Below are 22,367 nucleotides of genomic sequence, written 5' to 3'. Positions count from 1 at the left end.
AAATCATCTGCATACATCAAGTGGTTGATTATAGTCCCACTGACTACACATCCTGTTCCACAATCACTTAGGCGTTTTGACAAATCGTCCATGTAAACATTGAAAAGAAAATAGACAAGGAAGCCTTCTGTCTAACTTCATTACAGACCTTAAAAGGGACGGACACACAATTATCCCATTTATCATACATAGACTGTTGAGTATACGAAATGGACAGAATCCTAATTAAGGACTTGGGAACACCACTGTATTGTAACTTACAAAATAACTTCTCGTGATTTACATGATCAAAGGCTTTTGAAGCATCAATAAAACCCATAAAAACAATAGAATTGTGCCTCTTATACAAATCCAAAATCTCTTTCTGAGCAAAAATACACATATCTGTACTATGTTTTAATTAAAAACCAAACTGATTATCAGTGGTCAAGATAAAATTTTCCATTCTATTTAAGATAGTTCTTTCCAGAACCTTTGATAGAATACTAGCTAGAGCTATAGGCCGATAGTTATCTTTACTACTTATTTTGCCAGCTTTATCTTTTAAAATGGGCACTAATAATACAGATAAAATGGAGTCAGGTAAAAGGCCATGAATTAAAAACCCTGTAAATGTCACGCCCGGCTCGTTACCTCGTGTGAATTCCTGATTGTACTCACCTGTTGCTTGTTGAATTCAGCCTGTCTTGTGTATTTAGTCCTCGTCCCAGTCAGTATGCCCAAGATCTGTCATTGTAGTGTTGGTAATTGTTCGTGGATGTCTGCCCTTGTGCGCCAAATAAACCCCGCTTACCCATATCACCGGCTCTGCTCGCCTGCTTCCCCGCTCGCCTGTCTACACGCAGCGCAACAGAATGACAGATCTCGCTCAAGAAATACCGCGGCAGACAGAGGACCAGTGCCTTAGTCTGCTGCAAGAGGTGTTATACTGGCTTCACCAGCCGGAGGTTCAGAAGGACCCCGGAACACTGGACCTAGCCTCCAGGAGATGGCACCGCTCACGGACGCGCACGTCCTTGCGGAAGTGCGCGAAAACCTCCGGCAGCTGGTCGAGAGGGTAACCGAGAGGCGTCTCCAACCACTCGCTTACTCCAAGGCCACCCCGCCTCAACCGACCTGCCTAAGCCGGAAGAAAAAGAAAAAGACAAGAGAGCGAAGACAGGAGGAGGAACCGGCGATCTTCCTGAGGGCATGCTCTCTCTCCACCGCCGCTCTCTCCGCCGGATTTCGGGAAGACGAGCTCCCGATCCGGATACCAGCGGGGCTCGCCCAGGACGTCACCGCCGCATCGCTCCCCCCAGGTACCCAAAGCCCGTGCTAAGACCACTGTGCTGCCACCGCTAGCAGCCTACCCTTTCCGGGAGGCACGCCTGGATTTTAAAGGGGCCAGGTCGGTTTCAGACGCCATCCCGCGAGTCCAAATCACTTTTAAAGGGGCAACGCCTGCTGTGATAGCACCAACCCTGGCAGCAATTATTGACCCGCCTGTCTTGCTGGCGCCACCTGTCCTGCCCATCCCACCTGTTCTGCCTGTCTTGCCAGCGCCACCTGTCTTGCCCGTCCCACCTGACTCGCCGGTGCCCCCTGCTGGTCACGAGTTGGCGGTGTCTGCTGTCGCCACGCCCGAGGTAGCTGCGCCTCCTCCGCCTGACGCCACGCCCAGTGTTCCAGACCTGCCTGATGTTCCAGACCTACCCGTGCCTGACCTGCCTGTGCCTGTCTTGGTGGCGGCCCCTGCTGCAGGCACTGCGCCCGAGGTCCCCGCGCTGCCTGCTGCTTCGCCTGAGGCATCTGTTACGGCCCCGCCTCCGCCTGCAGCTCCGCCCGAGGTCCCGGCACCGCCTCTGCCCGCGGCACCACCCGCTGCTGCTGCCGCTCTGCCCCGTGGCACTGCCCGCTGCAGCCGACGTCACGCCCGCGGCTCCGCCCACTGCAGCCGACGAAGAGTCAGCCCTGGACCAGCCTTTCCCTGCACTCTCTGTCCCCGAGGAGGAGCTCAAGTGGGACCCCTCGGGGATCTACCTGCTGGACCCCAAGGACTCTGGTGGGGAACGGACTCCTTCGCCTATGCTCCAAAGAGGTGGAGCCCGACGAGGTCCCTGCCTTTCTTTGTCCCACAAGGGGAGGGGACATAGACGTCGGGCCGGGGTCCCGCCCGCCCTGCCCCCTGGCTCGCCCTTGTGCGCCTTGGCTGGGGCTCCAGGGTCACCTGCGGTTCCTCCAGCTCTGGGTCGGCGGTCGCTTCCGGGTTCCCCCCCGATGCCTCGAGCTCCCCTTTCTCCCCCGTCCTTTCCTGTCTGGCCTCCCTTGTCTGCTCCTCGTCCCTTTGTCCCTCCTGTCTCTGCTCCTTGTTCCCCTCTGGTTCGTTCCTTCGTTCACTCCTGGCCCTTTTGTTCCGCCTGTCAGTGTTCCCCCTGTGTCTCCCTTCCTGGTCTGTCTGTCCGCGTTCCCCGTCCTTTGTCAGGTTTTGTCTTGGTTTCTGCTCCTCTGCTTGTTCTGTGTTTCTGTTCTGTTCCCCGTCTCTCGTTGATGTTTTTGGTCTTGTTTTTTAGGTCCCGTGTCCCTCGTCTCATCCGTCGCCTCCCCTGAGGCGCGTCCGGCTCGTCCGATCCTCGTGTGTGCCACGCCCTCCTCGTTACCTCGTGTGAATTCCTGATTGTACTCACCTGTTGCTTGTTGAATTCAGCCTGTCTTGTGTATTTAGTCCGCGTCCCAGTCAGTTTGCCCCAGATTGTAGTGTTGGTGATTGTTCGTAGATGTCTGCCCTTGTGCGCCGAATAAACCCCGATAACCTGTACCACCGGCTCTGCTCACCTGCTTCCCCGCTCGCCTGTCTACACGTATCTCCACAGTAAAACAGATGGCAAGCAGAGGGTCAAGTTTCCTACTCACAAATTTTAAGTGCTCTGCAGAGATATTTTCCATACCACATGCCTTATTGACCTTTAGGCTCTTAACTGCATCATAGACCTCTTGTGGAGAGACTATCACATCTTCATTATTTGTCAATGTTATCCACTACAAAGGGGTTACTTTTAACACAGTTGAATAGCTCACAATAATGTTTCTGCCACATCTGGGTAATTTTCTCTGAACCACTTGCACCATTAATATTAGCTGGCAAGGGTGTTTTAGAATTACAAATTTTTTTTACTTCCTTCCAGAAATCATTTACACATTTATTTTGCAACTTCCACACAAGTGTATTTGACCTCAGGGTGTCTCCATTCCTTTCAATAGAACGTAAGGCATATTTAAAATTAGCGTCCGTCCGTTTCTTATGATCAAAGAGAGGACCATGTTTTTGCCGGCCTGCCTCAACCCAATCCTTAAAGGCCCGTCTTGTCTCCGCATGGAGCTCTTCAACATATTCATTCCACTCTGGTTTGGCTTTATACCTCTTGGTCTTACACAGAAACCTGCATGTGGCAAGAAGGGACTCCACCACATTCTCATACAGAGAGCACAACTTAACCCCATGTTGAGGGTCTTTGCAATTAGTGTCACAACAGGCAGCTGCCTCTTTTGGTAGCTCAATCTTACCCAGCAAGTTGTCAAACTGAGCCAGGTATGCCATAAGGTCCACCTCAGATAAATTAGACCAGTCTGTTTTCCCCACACACATGTCAGTATTCTCACACAAAACCGCAGGTTCATCACCCCAGTTTACTGTAAAAGTTAAGGGTACATGATCAGTGGTGGCAAACTACTGTTACAGTTGAAACCAGATATTTACACACACTTCAGAAAAAAACACAAAAACGTTTTTTCTTTACTGTCAGAGTAAATTAAATCAGAGTAAACTTTTTTTGTTTTTCTGTTCTATTTCGTGAAGTGCACCTACCCTTATACGAGCCGATTTTGATATTAATTTATTTTTTGCTTGCCTCCAACAACCATTGGGCAGCTGCACAATGCAGTCAGGCAAGTACCATTCTCCTGGCAACCACCAGACCCAGACTCATCCATCAGATTGCCAGACAGAGAAGCGTGATTTGTCACTCCAGAGAACACTGCTTCACTGCTCTAGAGTCCAGTGGCGATGTGCTTTATACCACTGCATCCGATGCTTTGCATTGCACTTGGCAATGCATGGCTTGGATGCAGCTGCTCAGCCATGGAAACCCATTCCATGTGGTTCTCTACATTGTTCTTGAGCTAATCTGAAGGCCACACAAAGTTTGGAGGTCTGTAGCTATTGACTCTGCAGACAGTTGGTGACTTCTGCACACTGTGTGCCTCAGCATGCGTTGTCCCTGTTCTGCGATTTTACGTGGCAAACCACTTCTTGACTGAGTTGCTGTTGTTCCCAATTGCTTCCACTGTTATAATACCACTAACAGTTGACCATGGAATATTTAGTAGCAAGAAAATTTCACAAAATGATGCCACCTGTTCAAGTCCAATCATGGTACCACGCTTGAATTCACTGAGCTCCTGAGAGTGACCCATTCTTTTGCAAATATTTGTAGAAGCAGTCTACATTCCTAGGTGCTTGCTTTTATACACCTGTGTCTATGGAAGTGATTGGAACACCTGAATTCAATGATTTGGAGGGGTGTCCCAATACTTTTGGCAATATAGTATGGATAATCATTTGGCCCTTGTCAAAGTCACTCAGGTCTTTATCTCTGCCCATTTCTTCTTCATTGATCATTTCCACTATGAGTACCAAATGTTAGCTTACTGTCTAATATTTCTCAGTCATTGAAAAGCACCATTTTCTATGAGATCTGCAGACCCAATACATTTTACTTGTAAGTAATTAACTTTAAATATTGATGATATAACAGATACGAAGGAATGTGTGACGATGATGCATTCATAACCATGCAAAGTGCTTTAATGTTCAGGGATATTAGCATGTTAATCCTGTTTGCTACTTGTCCATTTCTTTTGCCATGAGGCAGCTACCTAGTGCCATTAGGATGCTTATCAATAGCAAATGCTAACTTCTTATTTTACAAAGCCTTAGCTGTAAAACAGCTTACACTTTATTCGTAAAAATGTATACATTTAATTACTTTTAATCATCCCACATATTCCTTGGTATTTGTTATATCAACAATATGCAAAGTTAATTACTTACAGGCAAATTAATGTATGCTCATTATGTACAAAATAACTGTTTACATTTGGATGGCCACATTTTGTTACATTTCCTTAGTACAGTATTGTAATGTATAGTATGGAGGGAAATCCCGGACATTTTTCAAAAGGAATTGCAAATTGCAAATTTTGCATTAACGTTTGCTTTTTCGCTTGCGTGAACGAACACTGACTGCCAAATTTCAAATGAAAAAGCAAAGTCTATTTGCAGTTGCATTTCCTATGTCTTACAAGTTATGAGCCTGTCATATTTAAATAGCAAAATTAATTACCACGTCTGCTTTTTCACTTTCTCTGCGTCGCGTATGTAGGATCACACATGCACATATCACAGGGCCTAAATTCCAGGTGGCCTGAGACAAGGCCGAGCCTGGTACGAGAGGTACCAAAGGGGGGTTACACACATAAACACACAAACACAGATAACAAGGGAGGCCAGCACTCCAACTTTTATTGCCCAAAGATTTAGGGACCTACAGACAAGCAGAGTGGACCTAATGGACAGGGGTCCCTCGACTTGGCACACAACCCCCTCCCCATACATTCTGCCTTACATATCACTCACCCAACAGATGAACACCCTAAAGGAAGTTTCATTTAAGTTTGGCTTTTGTATACCCTGTATATTGATTTACTCACGACTACTAGTCTCAATATACAGATAGGTTATGTTTGTATGTGTCCTTAGACAATCTTAGTGTTTTGTGTGCCACCCTTATAACCATGTTCACGGAGTATGACCTATTTTACCCCTGAGTACGGATGATGTATACTTGTTAAAGATTCTCCTAGCAGCTAGCAGGGGGATGTCCAAGACGGAAGGCCGCAGATCAGATGATACGATTATGAAATCGATCATCGACCTGTAGCCCCGGGCATGTTCGTACCATGTCCACTTATGGACACCCTTATGCTTGAACATGGTGTTCGTTATGGACAAACCATGCATTGCACAGAAGTCCAATAACAGAACACCACTCGGGTTCAGATCAGGGAAGCCGTTTCCTCCCAATCACCCCCCTCCAGGTCACCCTGTCATTGCCCACGTGGGCGTTGAAGTCCCCCAGCAAAACGATGGAATCCCCTCGTGGCACGCTAACCGGCATACCACTAAGGGAATCCAAGAAGGCCGGGTACTCTGAACCATCATTCGCCGCATAAGCGCAGATGACAGTCAGAGACCTATCCCTGACCCGAGGTGCAGGGAGACAGCCCTCTCGTTCACCGGGGTAAACTCTGTTGTTAATGCACCGAGTTGTGGGGCCACCAGTAGCCCCACCCCAGCCCGATGTAGCTCACCTGCCGCAACTCCAGAAGATAAGAGCTTCCACCCCCTCTCCAGGAGATTCCCTCACCTTCCCCACCAGAGAGGTGACATTCCATGTCCCGAAAGCCAGTTTTGTCAGCCGGGGCCTCCCCTGGCTGCCACCCGATCCACAATACACCGAACCCCTGACATTCCCCTTGCCGGTGGTGGGCCCATATGCCTGGCCAGGCCCCACGGGTCAAGGCCCCTCCCCCAGGCCGGGCTCCAGGGTGGGGACCCAGTGACCCTAGTCCGGGCGAGGGAAATGAGACTTTGCTAGAATACCTTATCATAGGGTTCTTTGAAACTCTTTTTGGCCTATGTGTTATTTAAAATAAAACACCCTAAGCATTTCAACAACAAGAATCAAGGAATAATGCGGGAAATCCTTGTTAAAATGAGCACACGGCATTCAGTCTGTAGCACATGTGCCCTCTCTCTCTCTCTCTCTCTCTCTCCCGTAGCGCATGTACATACATGGAGGGAGGCGGGCACACAGCACAGCTATACATGTCTGAAGTGAGATCGATCTAAATGATCAGCTATCGATGGTCGAGAACCTTTCGCAGAGTAATGCAGAGGTTTTCAGCGGTGAAACGCTGGAGCTGGTTGTACAGATTATTCATAATCAGAATGGTAGTGCAGCCAAACGAAAGAAATTAACAAATCTTTTCAAGTCTGACATTTTGCAAAAGAAGCTCAGATGTCTTATTGTTTCTGAAAACTCTGACAATATTCTATGCTTTCCTTATTGTGTAGTCTGCCTCTTAAACCCCGACATGGCACACGATGCTGCAGAGCTAAAAGTTAAGCATTTGTAGGAATCAGTCGGTCTAACCAAGACCGACATGGTGTCATTAACAGATGTGGCAAGTTTTGAACAATTTTCCTGGTTGTCAATATAGTGGTGTGGTATCGCTGTGACAAGTCATTATTAAGAAATTTCAGACAACCCGAACCTTGTGATAAAACAATCTTTCTGTACCTTCAAGATCAACATTATTTCAGCATAAAAAGTTTGACAGCGTTTTTTGGGGGATCATACATCTGTGATTATTGTTACACCTCATAAAGCTATAAAACACAACACAAATGCAAGTATCAATGCAACGTGTGTGTCAGCCCCGAGTACCATAAGCACCGCAGAGAGTACATACATTGGGCCTCATTCACCAATATTTTCTTAAGAATTCTCTTAAATTTGTTCCTACGAAATTTATTAAGAACAACCTACGTCGGATTCATGACGTGTTCTTAAGTAGCAGAATTGTTCGCACCTTTTTTTTTTTTTTTCCCCTTGTCGTGTCCGGCAGTTTAGCAAGCAGGATGTTAGTCTGGGTGCCTTATTGTGCCAACACTTTTATTTTAACAAGTGGAGCTTCGGATTTAAGCTCCTCTTGTTACTTGAGGTATACTCTTTATTAATCATTTTTATGTCAATGCGCCACAAAGCCGGAGCTGACAGGGGGGGTTAGTGGGAAAGAGATAGAGAGAGAAAGTGAGAAAGGAGAGAAAGGGGTGAGAGACAGAGGAAGTAGAAAAATAAATAAATACATAATAAAAATAAAAATAAAATAAGGAGGGGGGTCAGAGAGAGAGAGAGACAGGGAAGAGAAATAATACATAACAAACAGTAGAACAAAAAGGAAAGAGTAATAAGAGGACAGCTTCTGCATCTTGCTGCTTTACACTGTATCATCACACCAGCTGCTGTATCTGAAAGATAAGATCCAGGGACACACACACAGTATACACACAAAGAAACCAGTGGTACCATTATGACATGGGAATGTGCTTGTGCCAGTATCTGCTTCTGGAATTAAATACGTTAATACCAACGAAAGAAAATAAATATATATGCATAAGCAGACCACCAGGAACACTGTCTAAATATCGTCGTACCCGTATCTGCATCTGAGAGGAGGGAGTGGAAGCCACACACCAACTTTCACACACACTCTCACACACACACACACCCAGACAAGGGGAAAGAGGGATAAAATAGGGGAAGAGAGCCCTAGGCTCTCTTGTGTGTGTGTGTGTGTGTGTGCGCGCATGTCTGTGTGTGTGTGCATTCTAAGTGTATGTGTGTTGATATGAAAGTGTGTGTATGTGTGTGCGTGTGCATATGTACGTGTTTGTGTGTGTGTACGCATACGTGTATGTTTGTGTGTACGCATATGTGTATGTGTGTATGTTTGTGTGTTGTGAGTGTATGTATGAGTGTGCAGGTTAACATGGAATGATTCCCAGTGTGTGTGCGAGGCCAGAACAACGCCGCCCTGGGGCCCCCAGACGGCCGGGAGAGACCCGACGGGTCACGGACCCAGCCGCCCCCCCCGGGAGGCCGGCCACGCAGGCACGGACAGAGCCCGGACCCCTTTGTTCTTAAGAATGGTGAATCCCACGTCTTTGTAACTGAAAGCGTGTGCCAGTTTGTCCTAATTAGCATAGGGAAACGCCCTGCAATTTCCCATAAAAGGGCATGAGACTGCAGGGCCGTGTGCAAGGAATGGCGAAGAGACGCGCAGGCTGTGAGCCACTTGGCACTAAGAGGAAAACAAACTTCAGTAATGCTGAAGTAGAAGTATTAATACATTATGGTCCTGTTATAGTGGACTCGCTTATAACAGAATATCTTCTATAACGGACGAGGTCCGCCGGTCCCGGCCGTGCACCTTTAAGAACATGCAGAAAAAGCATCGGATATAGCGGACTTGCATATAACGGAATTTCACTTATAACGGACAAACAATTTAGTCCCCAGGGCTGTAGTTTTGTTCGGCTATAACGGACATGCAGACTCCGCCGACAAGGCGCGTGGTGTGCCGGTGATATCCAGTGCAGATACGTAGTCGAGATTATTAATAGTCACACATCTGCTCAGGTAAAGTTGGATTACTACATGTACAATATAATAATCTATACCACAAATGTGTCTGCTGGGGTGTGGCATGAGTAAATGGTGTCCTGTAGTTGTGTTGTGTGGCCAAAGGAGGGAACCTTGGCGGTCCGATCCTCAGCTGCAGAAACTAGCTTTAGGGGCATGGAATGTCACCTTTCTGATGGGAAAGGAGCCTGAGCTGGTGCACGAGGTTGTGAAATTCTGACTAGATATAGTCGGGCACACCTCGACGCACGGCTTGCGCTCTGGAACCAGTCTCCTTGAGAGGGGTTGGACCCTCTTCCACTCTGGAGTTGCTTGCAGGGAGAGGCACCGAGCAGGGATGGGCATATACTTATTGCCCCCTGGCTGGGCACCTGTATATTGGGGTGTATATTGTTTTCGCTTATGTGCCAAGCTGCAGTTCAGAATACGCACCCTTTTTGGAGTCCTTGGAAGGGGTGTTGGAAAGCACTCCTTCTGGGGACTCTCTTGTTCTGCTGGGGGACTTCAATGCTCATGTGGGCAATGACAGTGAGATCAGGAGTGGCGGAATGCTCCCCCCCCCCAATCTGAATCCGAGCGGTGTTTTGTTATTGGACTTCTGTGCTCATCACGGATTGTCCATAATGAACACCATGTTCAGGCATAAGGGTGTTCATATGTGCACTTGGCACCAGGACACCCTAGGCCTCAGTTTGATGATCGACTTTGTAGTCGTGTCATCGGACTTGCGGCCGCATGTCTTGGACACTCGGGTAAAGAGAGGGGCGGAGCTGTCAACTGATCACTACCTGGTGGTGGGTTGCCTCCACTGGTGGGGGAGGAAGCCGGCCAGGCCTGGCAGGCCCAAGCATATAGTGAGGGTCTGCTGGGAACATCTGGTGGAATCCCCTATCAGGAGGAGCTTCAACTCCTACCTCTGGCAGAACTTCTCCCATGTCCCAGGGGAGGTGGGGGACATTGAGTTCAAATGGTCCATGTTCCGCGCCTACATTGTGGTGGTGGCTGACTGGAGCTCTGGCCGTAAGGTGGTTGGTGCCTGTTGCGGCAGAAATATCCAAACCCGCTGGTGGACACCGGTGGTGAGGGATGCCGTCAAGCTGAAGAAGGAGTCCTATCGGGCCTTTTTGGCCTGTGGGACTCCAGAGGCAGCTGACAGTTACCGGCAAGCTAAGTGGAATGCGGCTTTGGCGGTCGCCGAGGCAAAAACTTGGGCGTGGGAGGAGTTTGGCGAGGCCATTGAAAACGACTTCTGGATGGCTTAGAGGACATTCTGGTCCACCATCCGGCAGCTCAGGGTGGGAAAGCGGTGCAACATCAACATTGTTTATGGTGGGGATGGGGCGCTGCTGACCTCAACTCGGGACGTTTTGGGTCGGTGGAGGGAGTATTTCAAAGACCTCCTTAATCCCACTGATACGCCTTCCAACGAGGAAGTAGAGTCTGGGGACTTGGGGGTGGACTCCCCTTTCTCTAGGGCGGAGGTTGCTGAGGTGGTTAAAAAGCTCCTCAGTGGCCAGGTCCCGGGGGTGGATGAGATCCACTCGGAGTTCCTTAAGGCTCTGGATGGTGCGGGGCTGTCTTGGTTGACATTCATCTGCAGCATCGCGTGGACATCAGGGGCAGTGCCTCTGGACTGGAAGACCAGGTGGTCCCCTTATTTAAGAGGGGGGACGGGAGGGTGTGCTCCAACTATAGGGGGATCACACTCCTCAGCCTCCCTGATAAGGTCTATTCTGGGGTTCTGGAGAGGAGGGTCCATTGGATCGTCGAACCTCGGATTCAGGAGGAGCAGTGTGGTTTTCACCTTAGCCGTGGAACAGTGGACCAGCGGACCAGCTCTACAGTACACTCTCCACAGGGTTTTGGAGGGTACATGGGAGTTTGCCCAACCAGTCTACATGTGTTTTGTGGACTTGGAGAAGGCATTCAACTATGTCCCTCGGGGAGTCCTGTGGAGGGTGCTCCAGGAGTATGGGGTGCCGGGCTGCCTTATAAGGGCTGTTCAGTCCCTTTATGACCAGTGCCAGAGCTTGGTCAGCATGGGCAGCAATAAATCGGTCTCGTTTCCAGTGAGGGTTGGACTCCATCAGGGCTGCCCTTTGCCACCAATTCTGTTCATAGTTTTTATGGACAGAATTTCTAGGTGCAGCCAAGGGCATTGACCGTGTCCGGTTTGATGACCTCAGGATTAAGTCTCTGCTTCAGCTCTCACTGGGACAGTTCACAGCCGTGCGTGAAGCGGCTGGGATGAGAATCAGCACCTCCAAATCCGAGACCATGGTCCTCAGGGTGGAATGCTCTCTCCGGGTCAGGGAGGGGGTCCTCCCCGAAGTGGAGGAGTTCAAGTATCTCGGGGTCTTGTCCAAGAGTGAGGGAACGATGGAACGGGAAATCGACAGGCAGATCGGTGCGGCATCAGCAGTGATGCGGACGCTGCACCGGTCTGTCATGGTGAGGAAAGAGCTGAGCCAAAAGGCAAAGCTCTCGATTTACCAGTCGATCTACTTTCCTACCCTCACCTATGGTCACGAGCTGTGGGTAATGACCAAAAGAACAAGACCATGAGTACAAGTGGTTGAAATCAGTTTCCTCCACAGGGTGGCTGGGCTCTCCCTTAGAGATAGGGTGAGGAGCTCTATCATTTGGGAGAGACTCAGAGTAGAGCCGCTGCTCCGCATTGAGAGGAGCCAGATGAGGTGGCTTGGGCATCTGCTTAGGATGCCTCCTGGACGCCTCCTTTGTGAGGTGTTCCGGGCATGTCCCACTGGGAGGAGGCCCCGGGGAAGACCCAGGACACGCTGGAGAGACTATGTTAAACTGTATTTGACTCTCCCTGCCGGCCCCTGGAGGATGGGCTCCCCCTTTGAGTCTGGTCCCTCCCAAGGTTTCTTCCTTCTAGGGAGTTTTTCCTTGCCACTGTCGCCTATGGCTTACTCACTGGGGGCTTTGGGTGGGGATGCTGTAAAGCGCTTTGGGACAATGTAATGTTGTGATAATGCGCTATACAAAAATAAATTTGTTGTTGTTGTTGTTGTCTCTCAGCTGGCCTGGGAACGCCTCAGGATTCCCCTAGAGGAGGTAGATGGAGTGGCCGGGGAGAGGGAAGTCTGGGTTTCCCTGCTGAGACTGCTGCCCCCGCAACCTTACCTCGAATCAAGCAGAAGATAATGGATGGATGGATATCTTTAAATAATATTTTACAAACTATTTAATCTGCGTAGATAGTGTAAATCAGGGGTGTCAAACTCATTTTAGTTCAGGGGCCGCATACAGCCTAATTTGATGCCAAGTGGGCCGGACCATCAAAATCATAGCACAGCACATCATAGCTATAAATAACAATAAATTCATGTTTTCCCCTTTGTTTTAGTGGAAAGAAGTATAATTACATTAGGATATTTTTTAATTTAATGAACTATCCTTTTACAAAATGAATAACTCTGAATAACTTCAGATGTCTCAAGAAAAATGTGCAATTTGCTTCAGTTTATGATTTACATGTGTGCGTTACAACTGATCACAGTGTTTGTACAAAGGCACAAAACTTTAAGTCACAGGAATTTAGAACTGAAAAATATGGTAGCCTATTGCACTTTAAGATTAAATAAACTAATCAAGATATAGGAATTATTTTTACTCCAATTTCCACATGTAATAATTCTCAAAACTTAAATTGACTGACCACATCTTACAAACCAAAATGGTGGCCATTTTAAATGTATAAGAGAGAAAGTAATCACTCGGCCTGTAAATATAAGATTTATACATGAAACATACATAACAAATGCATACATAAAATTTATGACCAAACTCTTTTGTAGTGAAGCTGGTGACTAATAAATTGAACAATTTTTAGCTATTATTACAGCAAGGATTCATTTTCACAGAACTATATTTTTTGAGTGCAAAATGTTTCTGATGCAGCATTTTACAAGAATTAGTCTAGTTTAGACTACTTTGTTTTTGCTCCTGAAACTTGGCATCTTTTAGCCCGCACAAGTGCATCAGTGTCAGGCGTCAGGTCCTGAGTAGCAGCCAGTTTCAGAATGTCATTTAAGTGTTGGTGTGTGAGCCTTGTTTTATTGATGTGCTTTACAGAGAAAACCTGTTCACAAAGGTAGGTAGTCCCAAACATGCACAAAATTTTTGCAGCTAGGGCTGTTAATTTGGGGTACCCTGGCAGGAGATACTGATAAAATGTGTCCAAGTCCACTGAGGCAAATGTGTTCTTCAAATTTGTATCACATTGCAAATCAATTATTTCTAATTGGATATCGACGGGCACATCAGAAGCTTTGACTGTGAAGGGTGAGCGAAAAACTGCAAATTCTGCCTCGAGTTCACCAAAGACCTGAAACCGTTTCTCAAACTCCCACAGCAATCCTGAAATCTTATCTTTGTACCATTTCATGTCAGCATTAACGACAGTCGCACTTACATCTCTTAGACAGGGGAAATGAGCAGGGTCACCACATGCCAGCTGTGTCTCCCACAAAGTCAGCTTCAACTTGAACGCATGTATGCTGTCATAATACTGTGTGACAACCTTTTTACGGCCTTGCAACATTTTGTTCAAATTATTGAGGTGCTCTGTAATATCCACCATAAATGCAAGGTCCTGCAGCCATTCCATGGGCCACTCGATCCACAACATTGACATCAGCAAACCGCTCACCCACACGACGCCACACACGCTGTCTGCCATCTGCCCTAAACTATGGGGGGTCATTAATGCCATTATTAAGATGCTCATTCGGAAGGAAGACATGCATGTTGAACATGCGTATGCGGCATGAAGACAAACACGCGAAAGGTATAAGATCATATTCGGAATGGAGACCTGAAGGCGGAACATGCGCGTTCGCGTCTCATTCGGGATGAAGACATGCGCATTCGGCATGAAGACGCGGTTTCGCTTCATGAACTTTCGCATTCGGCATGAAGACGTGAAGATCCGTATTCGTTTATCGGGTTGTTACGGATACCGAAGCCCATAATGCATTTCGCGGAAAATGGCGGATGAACAGCATCAAAGGTAAAATTTTTAAGATTTTTAATTTTTTAAACGTAAATGACATTTATTTTAATTTACCACTGTTTAAACAACATCTACACAAATAACATATTAAAACCGATGGTATACATTTGAGTTCAAATTGGTCAAAGGCTTAATCATTCACAATCTAATGCATTTATTTTTCAACAGAGACCACAGACAACAGAGAAGCCTTATATGAAGAGATTATTTTAAAATAATTTTTAAATAGTAAATATTAATACTTAACAATAAAGGTATCTTTGAGCTTTTAATATGAGTGATTTTAATTTATTGGTTAAAAACACCACACTTATTTATATTGGTTTATTGCACAAAATCCATGTTTTTCACCCCTACTCCTGAATGCAGATTTTCATTCCGATATCCCCTTAAAAAGTTGGACACCTTCATTACTGTATATTTGCTCATCTGATATGTATTTATGTTAAGGGTTGGAATGAAATTCTTTGGCCTGGGGCGTCTATTGGAGCAAAATTTGGATACTGCAGCACTAGTTAATAATATGTTCTACATTGTTACAGATTCCAAGGACTTCCTCAAGATTTTTTGGACAGTATTGCAGATGTTCTTAAAAACACAGCCCGCTACCTTCAGAATCCAATTCTTGACGACGGTGATTTTATTTACTATAGAATAGAACAGATAGAAACTACTCTAATCAGATGTTTTCAGACAAGAACACGTGAAACTGATTTGGTTTTAGAAAACCTGTCAAGAGCAAAGCAGCTCTTGGAGTGTGAACCCAACAATGTCTGCACAGGTTTTGTTGTAACAACAAGTCATACAGGTACCAGAGGTCAACCTAAAATTAATGTCACCAAAGATCAGTTGGAGTTTTTCCTGGACTATAACTTTACAGTTCCACAGATAGGAGAAATGTTGGGTATTAGTACAAGAACTGTCCATAGAAGAATGGAAGAATATGGTCTTTCAATCCATAGCATTTACAGTGCAATATCTGAGGAAGACCTGCATAAACTGGTGACAAATGTGATCACAGAATTTCCAGATTCAGGCTACAAAAAAGTGTCAGGGTTTCTTTGCAGTATGGGAGTGAGGTAAGTTTTAGATAAATCTTAAGCATCAACCATATTTGTCTTAAAAATGTATATTAAAAAATAAAATAAAAAAATAAAATAAAAAAAACATATTTGTCTATAATCAAACAACAAATTGTTTATTTATATATATATATATATATATATATATACTGTACATATATATATATTTGCTTGTCTAAAAATATACAGGTTACTGCAGCACATACATTTACTACTGTCTGTAGTAATTTGAATGATTAATTAATCTCTCTTTTTTGTTATGTCTTAATTTATTTCCAAATTTAGGGTGCAGAAAAAGAGGCTAAGGGAAGTTATGAGGGCTGTCGATCCCATTGGTGTTTTCTTAAGGGGCCTGACAATTAACACCATCAAGCGAAGAGGCTATAGTGTACCATCTCCATTGGCACTCTGGCACATTGAGGGCAATCACAAGTTAATCAAGTTAGTAATATACAATTTACATAAATATTATGAACATGTTTATTGCTGAAAATCAAATTGCTGCTTCAATTTGGTCAGATCATTTTAATATAGTTATAAAATTTATATAAAATATTTATATTAAAATTTATATTTTTTTATAGGTGGAGGATTATAATCCATGGAGGAATTGATGGATACAGCAGAAAAATCATGTATCTAGAAGCTAGCACCAATAACAAAGCCTCAACAGTTTTTAATAACTTTCTTGAAGCTGTTAACCTTTTTGGATTGCCTTCCCGTGTCAGAAGTGATAAAGGATTAGAGAACATTGAAGTTGCTCGATTTATGTTGGAACATCCACTTCGTGGACCAGGTATTGTTGTGTAGTCATTTCAGTATAGTTACAGGTTGAAATTACTAGTTTAAGTTTTGATTAGTTGCATTTGACAGTTATTTTTATCATGCGTTGGATTTATGAACATTAGTTTTCATTATTTGTGCTTTACCCAATTCTGTTGCATGAAATACTGTTCTGAATACGCTTGGATGGCTCCAGATAGCATCCAGTAGTCCACAGGATCGAAGTCCATCCTGGAACCTATAAAAAATGTTCATACATTGATCAAAAGAGAAAAAAAAACACCCACTAATTTTGAATGCCCTATAAACTTTGAACATGGACAATACATACAGTTAATGAGGAACATACCTTTCAAAGTGTGTCCTTGTCCTCTGAAGGACATACCAATTAATGACGTCTTGCACCACTTCGTTTTTATTGCTGACAGTGATGCTTCGCAGACATCCAGCTAGCATCAGGAGGTTCTCACATCTTTCAACAGCTTTGTCCAGGTTTTCCTTAAACTCTGAAGCTATAATCTGATATTGGATTGAAAACATTTATTTTTACAGTGAATTATTTGTTCATGCAAACATTAATATCAAGCTTTTCAAAAACGCACGAGCTGAACATCTCATAAGGAGAACTGACAAAACTTACTAAAGTATACGTAAACACTGCTATAAACACTATTTTAAAATTGTACAGCAGTCTGAAATGCAATTATACGTGTTCTTCCCCTACCTCTGACAGCAAGCTTTTTATTTCATGATCATGAATGTCCTCAATGTCTGCCTGCACACTTTCTGCACCTGACACTATGGCTTGATACAAGACTGGAGCAAAAAAATGTGGGGATGGTCCTCCTTGAACTATGCTCATTGCTATCAACTGTCCTGCATAAAAGTAGCTGTTTTCTTTCAAAGCTATATCAGAGAAAGATGAGAAATCATGCATTTAAATTCTCAACAGTAACCATAGCCTGACATATACATGAAATGTTTGATGGTTTCCCTCTGCAACACTTACAACACATATGGCACTCCAAAACTCGCTCGTAGTCAGAACCTGTGAACATTGGGCTCTGCCTTATATGTTGAAATGCAAGTCTGAAGAACTCCCTCATTGGGCCACCCATATCAACTGCTCCTTCAGAATTTCCCTCGTCATCAGTGAATTTGACATCAATTCTCTTTCTGGCAGAGAAATTTGGTCGTCTCATTGCGCGGACAGCACCATCCCAAACGTTCTTCCGGTTGATGTTGAAGCGAACAACTTCATCCATATCAAGATTCCTTTGCAGCATCTGCAAGATATCCTGCAGACTGAAAAGACAATGCATTACACAACCAAACAAAATAATAACACTAAATAACAAAACTGAGACTTGTCAATATTAAACTCACTTGACATTTGTGTTTTCTATAGCTCGACTGATTTGTTCATCCTCTGACTCACTCACATCAGAGCAAACAAGGTCCACATAGTCCCTGAAAAAATGTGCTCATTTAAGGATGTTCTTACATTTTCTATCTTTCTGAGACCTAATTTACATTAATCATACCTGTATGTACAAACAGATGTACTTTCTGTGTCTGTAACAGTGGCAGTTAAAATCTGCGGTGTGACATCAGCTTGGACGTTGGCCAGTGATTGTGTACAAGTACAAGGTGCTTCCTCTGCCTGGCATCCGGTATCTGGCTGTTGGTTTTGCCTTACAAGAAGAAAAATATGAAGACATTTTCATTTAAATGATACATTAAAATCACTCAGCATACATTTACATACTTTAATAAATGCTCAGAGGGTTTTAAAGTCCATTTAACACACATTCAAATAAAATCTCAGGTGATGCAAGACAAAAAAAGTCAAAATCATGTATTTTACCTTGAGCACTGTTCAAAATGCTGGACTAGAGACTGCATGGGAATATCATTTCTACAGGTCTGACATTTTTCCAGAAGTAATGCTTGGCCCTTAAGGTAGAAACCATAACAGTTAAACACAGCATAATACAAACAAGACGTATGTAAATCTCTGAACATAACTGTATTTAGTTGTTACTTGTAGTAGTTTAAAAAGTTGATTGAAGATATTTGGTAGGAGAAGTGAAATGCTTTAATGAAACATTTTCAAGTGTACAGATGTAAGATTTTTTGGGACTAACCTCATTCGGCTCACACAATCCATATGTGTTTATGCTAACTTGTAGTGGACGGATATAGCCCACTGCCTGATTCAAACCACTCTCTGTTCTAAGGTATTTCACGCTGTATCCATTGGGTGGTATTGGTAGAGGTTCTAAATATTTTGATCTAAAACATCGCAAAATTTGAAATCCTCCAGAAGTATTAAGTGGTGGATAAGCTGCATATAGGACATCACAGAGGTCTTTGTAATTGCCATTTTTATCTGGGAATGTTATTCGCTTCCTACCCAGACCACAGATCTGTAAATGACTACGTTCTTCTGGCAAAGGTAGATGATGAACATCTTTTTCAGCAAAACAGAAGAAGTCATGTGTCCATGACTCTGTTGTTATACTTGCTCTCTTTCTCCCCATTTGGTATGGGACTCTTTGTCCTCTTAAACGGTCATATGGCTGGAACAGCTGGACCAGATTTCTTTGAATCTGGTCCTGTCTAGATGTGTTAAATTCAGAATGTGCAAGAACTGTAGAAGGACTGGCTGAGGTTGACACCCCAGGTGTTTGATTTGACACCAGTGATGTCGTTTCTGCTACAACTATGTCTGAATTTTCAGACTGTCTTGTTAATATCCTTACAGCTTGATGCAGAAGTCTGGCTGCCGCTAAATTTGGAGACTCGCCACTGGGAAAAAACGCACAATATGTACTCAGTTATCCAGACATAATTAGTCTAATGTCTGTTTGTTTCAGCAAAGAGTAGCTGTAACTGGTGATTGTGATGTCACACGTACACTACTAAAAAAACTGAAGAATAATATAACATAGCATGATGTTATAATAAAATAATACAAAATAGTTTTAAATCATGTAGGTTTATAAATTTTAACTTCAACATATAGCAAGTTCGACCTAATGAAAAACATAACTTCAAAATACTAAGAAGTGCTAATGTTCAGTTTTACAAACATGGGTCGCGTTTACCTTTGAATGAGTGAAAACTCCTCAGTGTCAAATAAAGTAATATTTAAAATAAATTGCTTAGGGAAAGTAAAAGACACAACGATAGTTATAATACGGCTACAATCTTAAAAATGTTACCTTTGATGCTGTTCATCCGCCATTTTCCGCGAAATGCATTATGGGCTTCGTTATCCGTAACAACCAGATAAACGAATACGGATCTTCACGTCTTCATGCCGAATGCGAAAGTTCATGAAGTGAAACCGCGTCTTCATGCCGAATGCGCATGTCTTCATCCCGAATGAGACGCGAACGCGCATGTTCCGCCTTCAGGTCTCCATTCCGAATACGATCTTATACCTTTCGCGTGTTTGTCTTCATGCCGCATACGCATGTTCAACATGCATGTCTTCCTTCCGAATGAGCATCTTAATAATGGCATTAATGACCCCCCATACTAAACAGTGAAAACCGGGACTCATCTGTGAACAGAACGCCTCTCCAACGTGCCAAATGCCATCGAATGTGAGTGTTTGCTCACTCAAGTCGGTTACAATGACGAACTGCAGTCAGGTCCAGACCCCGATGAGGACGACGAGCATGCAGATGAGCTTCCCTGAGACGGTTTCTGACAGTTTGTGCAGAAATTCTTTGGTTATGCAAACCGATTGTTGCTGCAGCTGTCTGGGTGGCTGGTCTCAGGCGATCCTGGAGGTGAACATGCTGGATGTGAAGGTCCTGGGCTGGTGTGGTTACACGTGGTCTGCGGTTGTGAGGCTGGTTGGATGTACTGCCAAATTCTCTGAAACGCCTTTGGAGACGGCTTATGGTAGAGAAATGAACATTAATTTCACGGGCAACAGCTCTGGTAGACATTCCTGCAGTCAGCATGCCAATTGCACACTCCCTCAAAGGTTGCGACATCTGTGGCATTGTGCTGTTTGATCAAACTGCACATTTCAGGGAGGCCTTTTATTGTGGGCAGTCTAAGGCACACCTGTGCAATATTGATGCTGTCTAATCAGCACCTTGATATGCCACACCTGTGAGGTGGGATGGATTATCTTGGCAAAGGAGAAGTGCTCACTAACACAGATTTAGACAGATTTGTGAACAATATTTGAGAGAAATGGGTCTTTTGTGTAAGTAGAAAAATTTTCCTATGTTTGAGTTCAGCTCATGAAAAATGGGAGCAAAAACAAGAGTGTTGCGTTTATATTTTTGTTCAGTGTATATATATATATATATATATATATATATATAAAATGTATGTATGTATGTACAGTATATGTATGACAGTAATTTATTTCATATTTCATTATTCTAAACAATAAGGTCCTTGATAATTTGTAAGAACACAGCAGTTTAGCCAGATCTGATTCACAGTTCCAATCAGTGTGAGTGGCATGGGGCAGTCAAAGATATGAAAGGATTTCACTCTAGCTATTACCCGCTCCACTATAATTCTTAGGCGGGCAATGGCTTGGGTGTGTTCAGTGTCCTCTTTGCTAAATTGACCTGAGTGCTTGAAAGGTGGAATGATCAGCTTAGCTCCACCATCAGCAAGGAAATCTTGGATAAGGAATCCTTTATCAACCATAACATCGTCTCCAGGTTCCAGCAAGGGAAGGACTCCACTGATTCTTGTGATCTCCTTATCAGAGATGCAGACAGTATACAGGGGTGAGATGAATGTTATCAACCCATTGGGAGCAACTCCAATCAGCCCTTTCAATGTTGTCCTGTTCTTGTAATGTGAGAATGTTTCTGACTGTAAGGTAAGGGTTGAGGGTGTCTCCAGGGCGATCTCTGTGCAGTCCAGTATGACCCTAACATTAGGACAGTATCTCTGGATTTTTTTTTTTCTTTTGTTTTTTTTCTGTTTTCTTTCCATTCCTCTCTCTCCCTCTCTCTCTCTTCCCTCCTTCTCCTTTGTCCCCCCCCTCCCTCTCCTTCTTTTGAGGAAGTAAATAAAAATATAAAATAAAATAAAAAATAAATAAATAAATAATAATTTAAAAAAAAATTAAAAAATTAATAAATAAATAAATAGATACAGTCCCCCGCAGAGGGGGGGTGGAGGAGGGAATAAAAAAAAATAAAAAAAATAAAAATAATTTTAAAAAAAAGGACAGTATCTCTGGAATTTAAGGGGCATAGTGGACTTGACCTTTTCCCTGCTATCCAGATAGGAATGCATGATAGCATGATGAAAAGATAATTGGCCCAGGTGATGGTCACTCTGCTGTCTGTGGCGATGCTCACATTAAACATGTCAGCAATGAGTTGCTCCTTCATGCTAACAGGAACCCGCATAGAGTACATGAGGATCTCATCTATTAATTAATGGCATGCTGCGAGCTGGGCTGGGTTCTACGCAGGCTTCCTCACCTACCCTCTTCGCTTTGGTCCAGTACACCAGTCGAGAGGCAGATGGTGCAATGGACTTCCAAAAGATTCTAAACAAACTCCCAGATGGAAATTTCGTGTAGAATCTGATCTGTTCATCTGATGCACAATACCGTCTGAAGAGGGCAGGAGATGGTAGGAATACTTTAATCAACCTGGTTTCCAAGTCTTGGATGTAATCCAGAGCCTCATCCAGAACACCTGCAATGATAAAGAAATTAAATATCATGAATAGTCTTGACATATTTAAACTACCTCTCAACACACCACAGAACAGTAATTATATGCAAAAAACTCTTTACTGTAGCAACATGAATGTATATAGAATTTTACTCCCAGCATGTCTCCCACAGTTGAAAACAACAGCAGCTTAATTGTTACAAGAACGGGCTATGTTTCTGAGTTATTAATGTACTACTAGCTTTTAGCTTTTAGGTTATATTAAGAAGTTGTTAAGTGAGGAAGGCATTATCCATTGATTAATATTACTATACATAACCTTTACTATCTTACCTGTAGGTGGGTGTGTCACATAGTTGTGATCCAGCTTCACAGCCTTAGCCGCTGTATCGCTATCTCCGTCGGGCAAAAAGGACACTGATTGACGTTTATTCATCTTCTCATACACCGACTCCCTTTTAAGTGATGCTGTGAAATTGTT

The 22,367-nt window shown here is 44.0% G+C and overlaps 1 protein-coding gene and 1 long non-coding RNA gene across 5 annotated transcripts; one reads left to right on the top strand and one right to left on the bottom strand.

Moving 5' to 3' along the window:
* Positions 1–936: 936 nt before the first annotated feature.
* Positions 937–10,567, top strand: LOC111858518 (uncharacterized). The gene is made up of 5 exons (XM_023840367.2): positions 937–1,301; positions 1,543–1,628; positions 1,744–2,044; positions 10,248–10,325; positions 10,449–10,567. The coding sequence occupies exons 1-5, from the start codon at positions 989–991 to the stop codon at positions 10,565–10,567; spliced, it is 897 nt and encodes a 298-aa protein (XP_023696135.2). The 5' UTR covers positions 937–988.
* A 5,553-nt stretch (positions 10,568–16,120) lies between these two features.
* On the bottom strand, positions 16,121–20,467 carry LOC111858514 (uncharacterized). Of its 4 annotated transcripts, XR_011993469.1 has the most exons (6): positions 19,436–20,467; positions 18,076–18,164; positions 17,753–17,902; positions 17,595–17,678; positions 16,558–17,513; positions 16,121–16,446 (listed from the first exon to the last, which is right to left on the bottom strand). It is a non-coding gene; the product is annotated as an uncharacterized lncRNA (long non-coding RNA). The 4 variants fall into 4 exon arrangements; XR_011993468.1 differs by having other exon boundaries at positions 16,558–17,678; XR_011993467.1 differs by having other exon boundaries at positions 16,558–16,727; positions 17,218–17,902; positions 19,436–20,463.
* Between the last annotated feature and the right edge of the window lie 1,900 nt (positions 20,468–22,367).

Source organism: Paramormyrops kingsleyae, chromosome 10, assembly GCF_048594095.1.
Source record: "Paramormyrops kingsleyae isolate MSU_618 chromosome 10, PKINGS_0.4, whole genome shotgun sequence".
Taxonomy (NCBI): Eukaryota; Metazoa; Chordata; class Actinopteri; order Osteoglossiformes; family Mormyridae; genus Paramormyrops; species Paramormyrops kingsleyae.
Note: the sequence above shows the minus strand (reverse complement) of the source record. Positions and strands in the feature narration are given on the sequence as shown.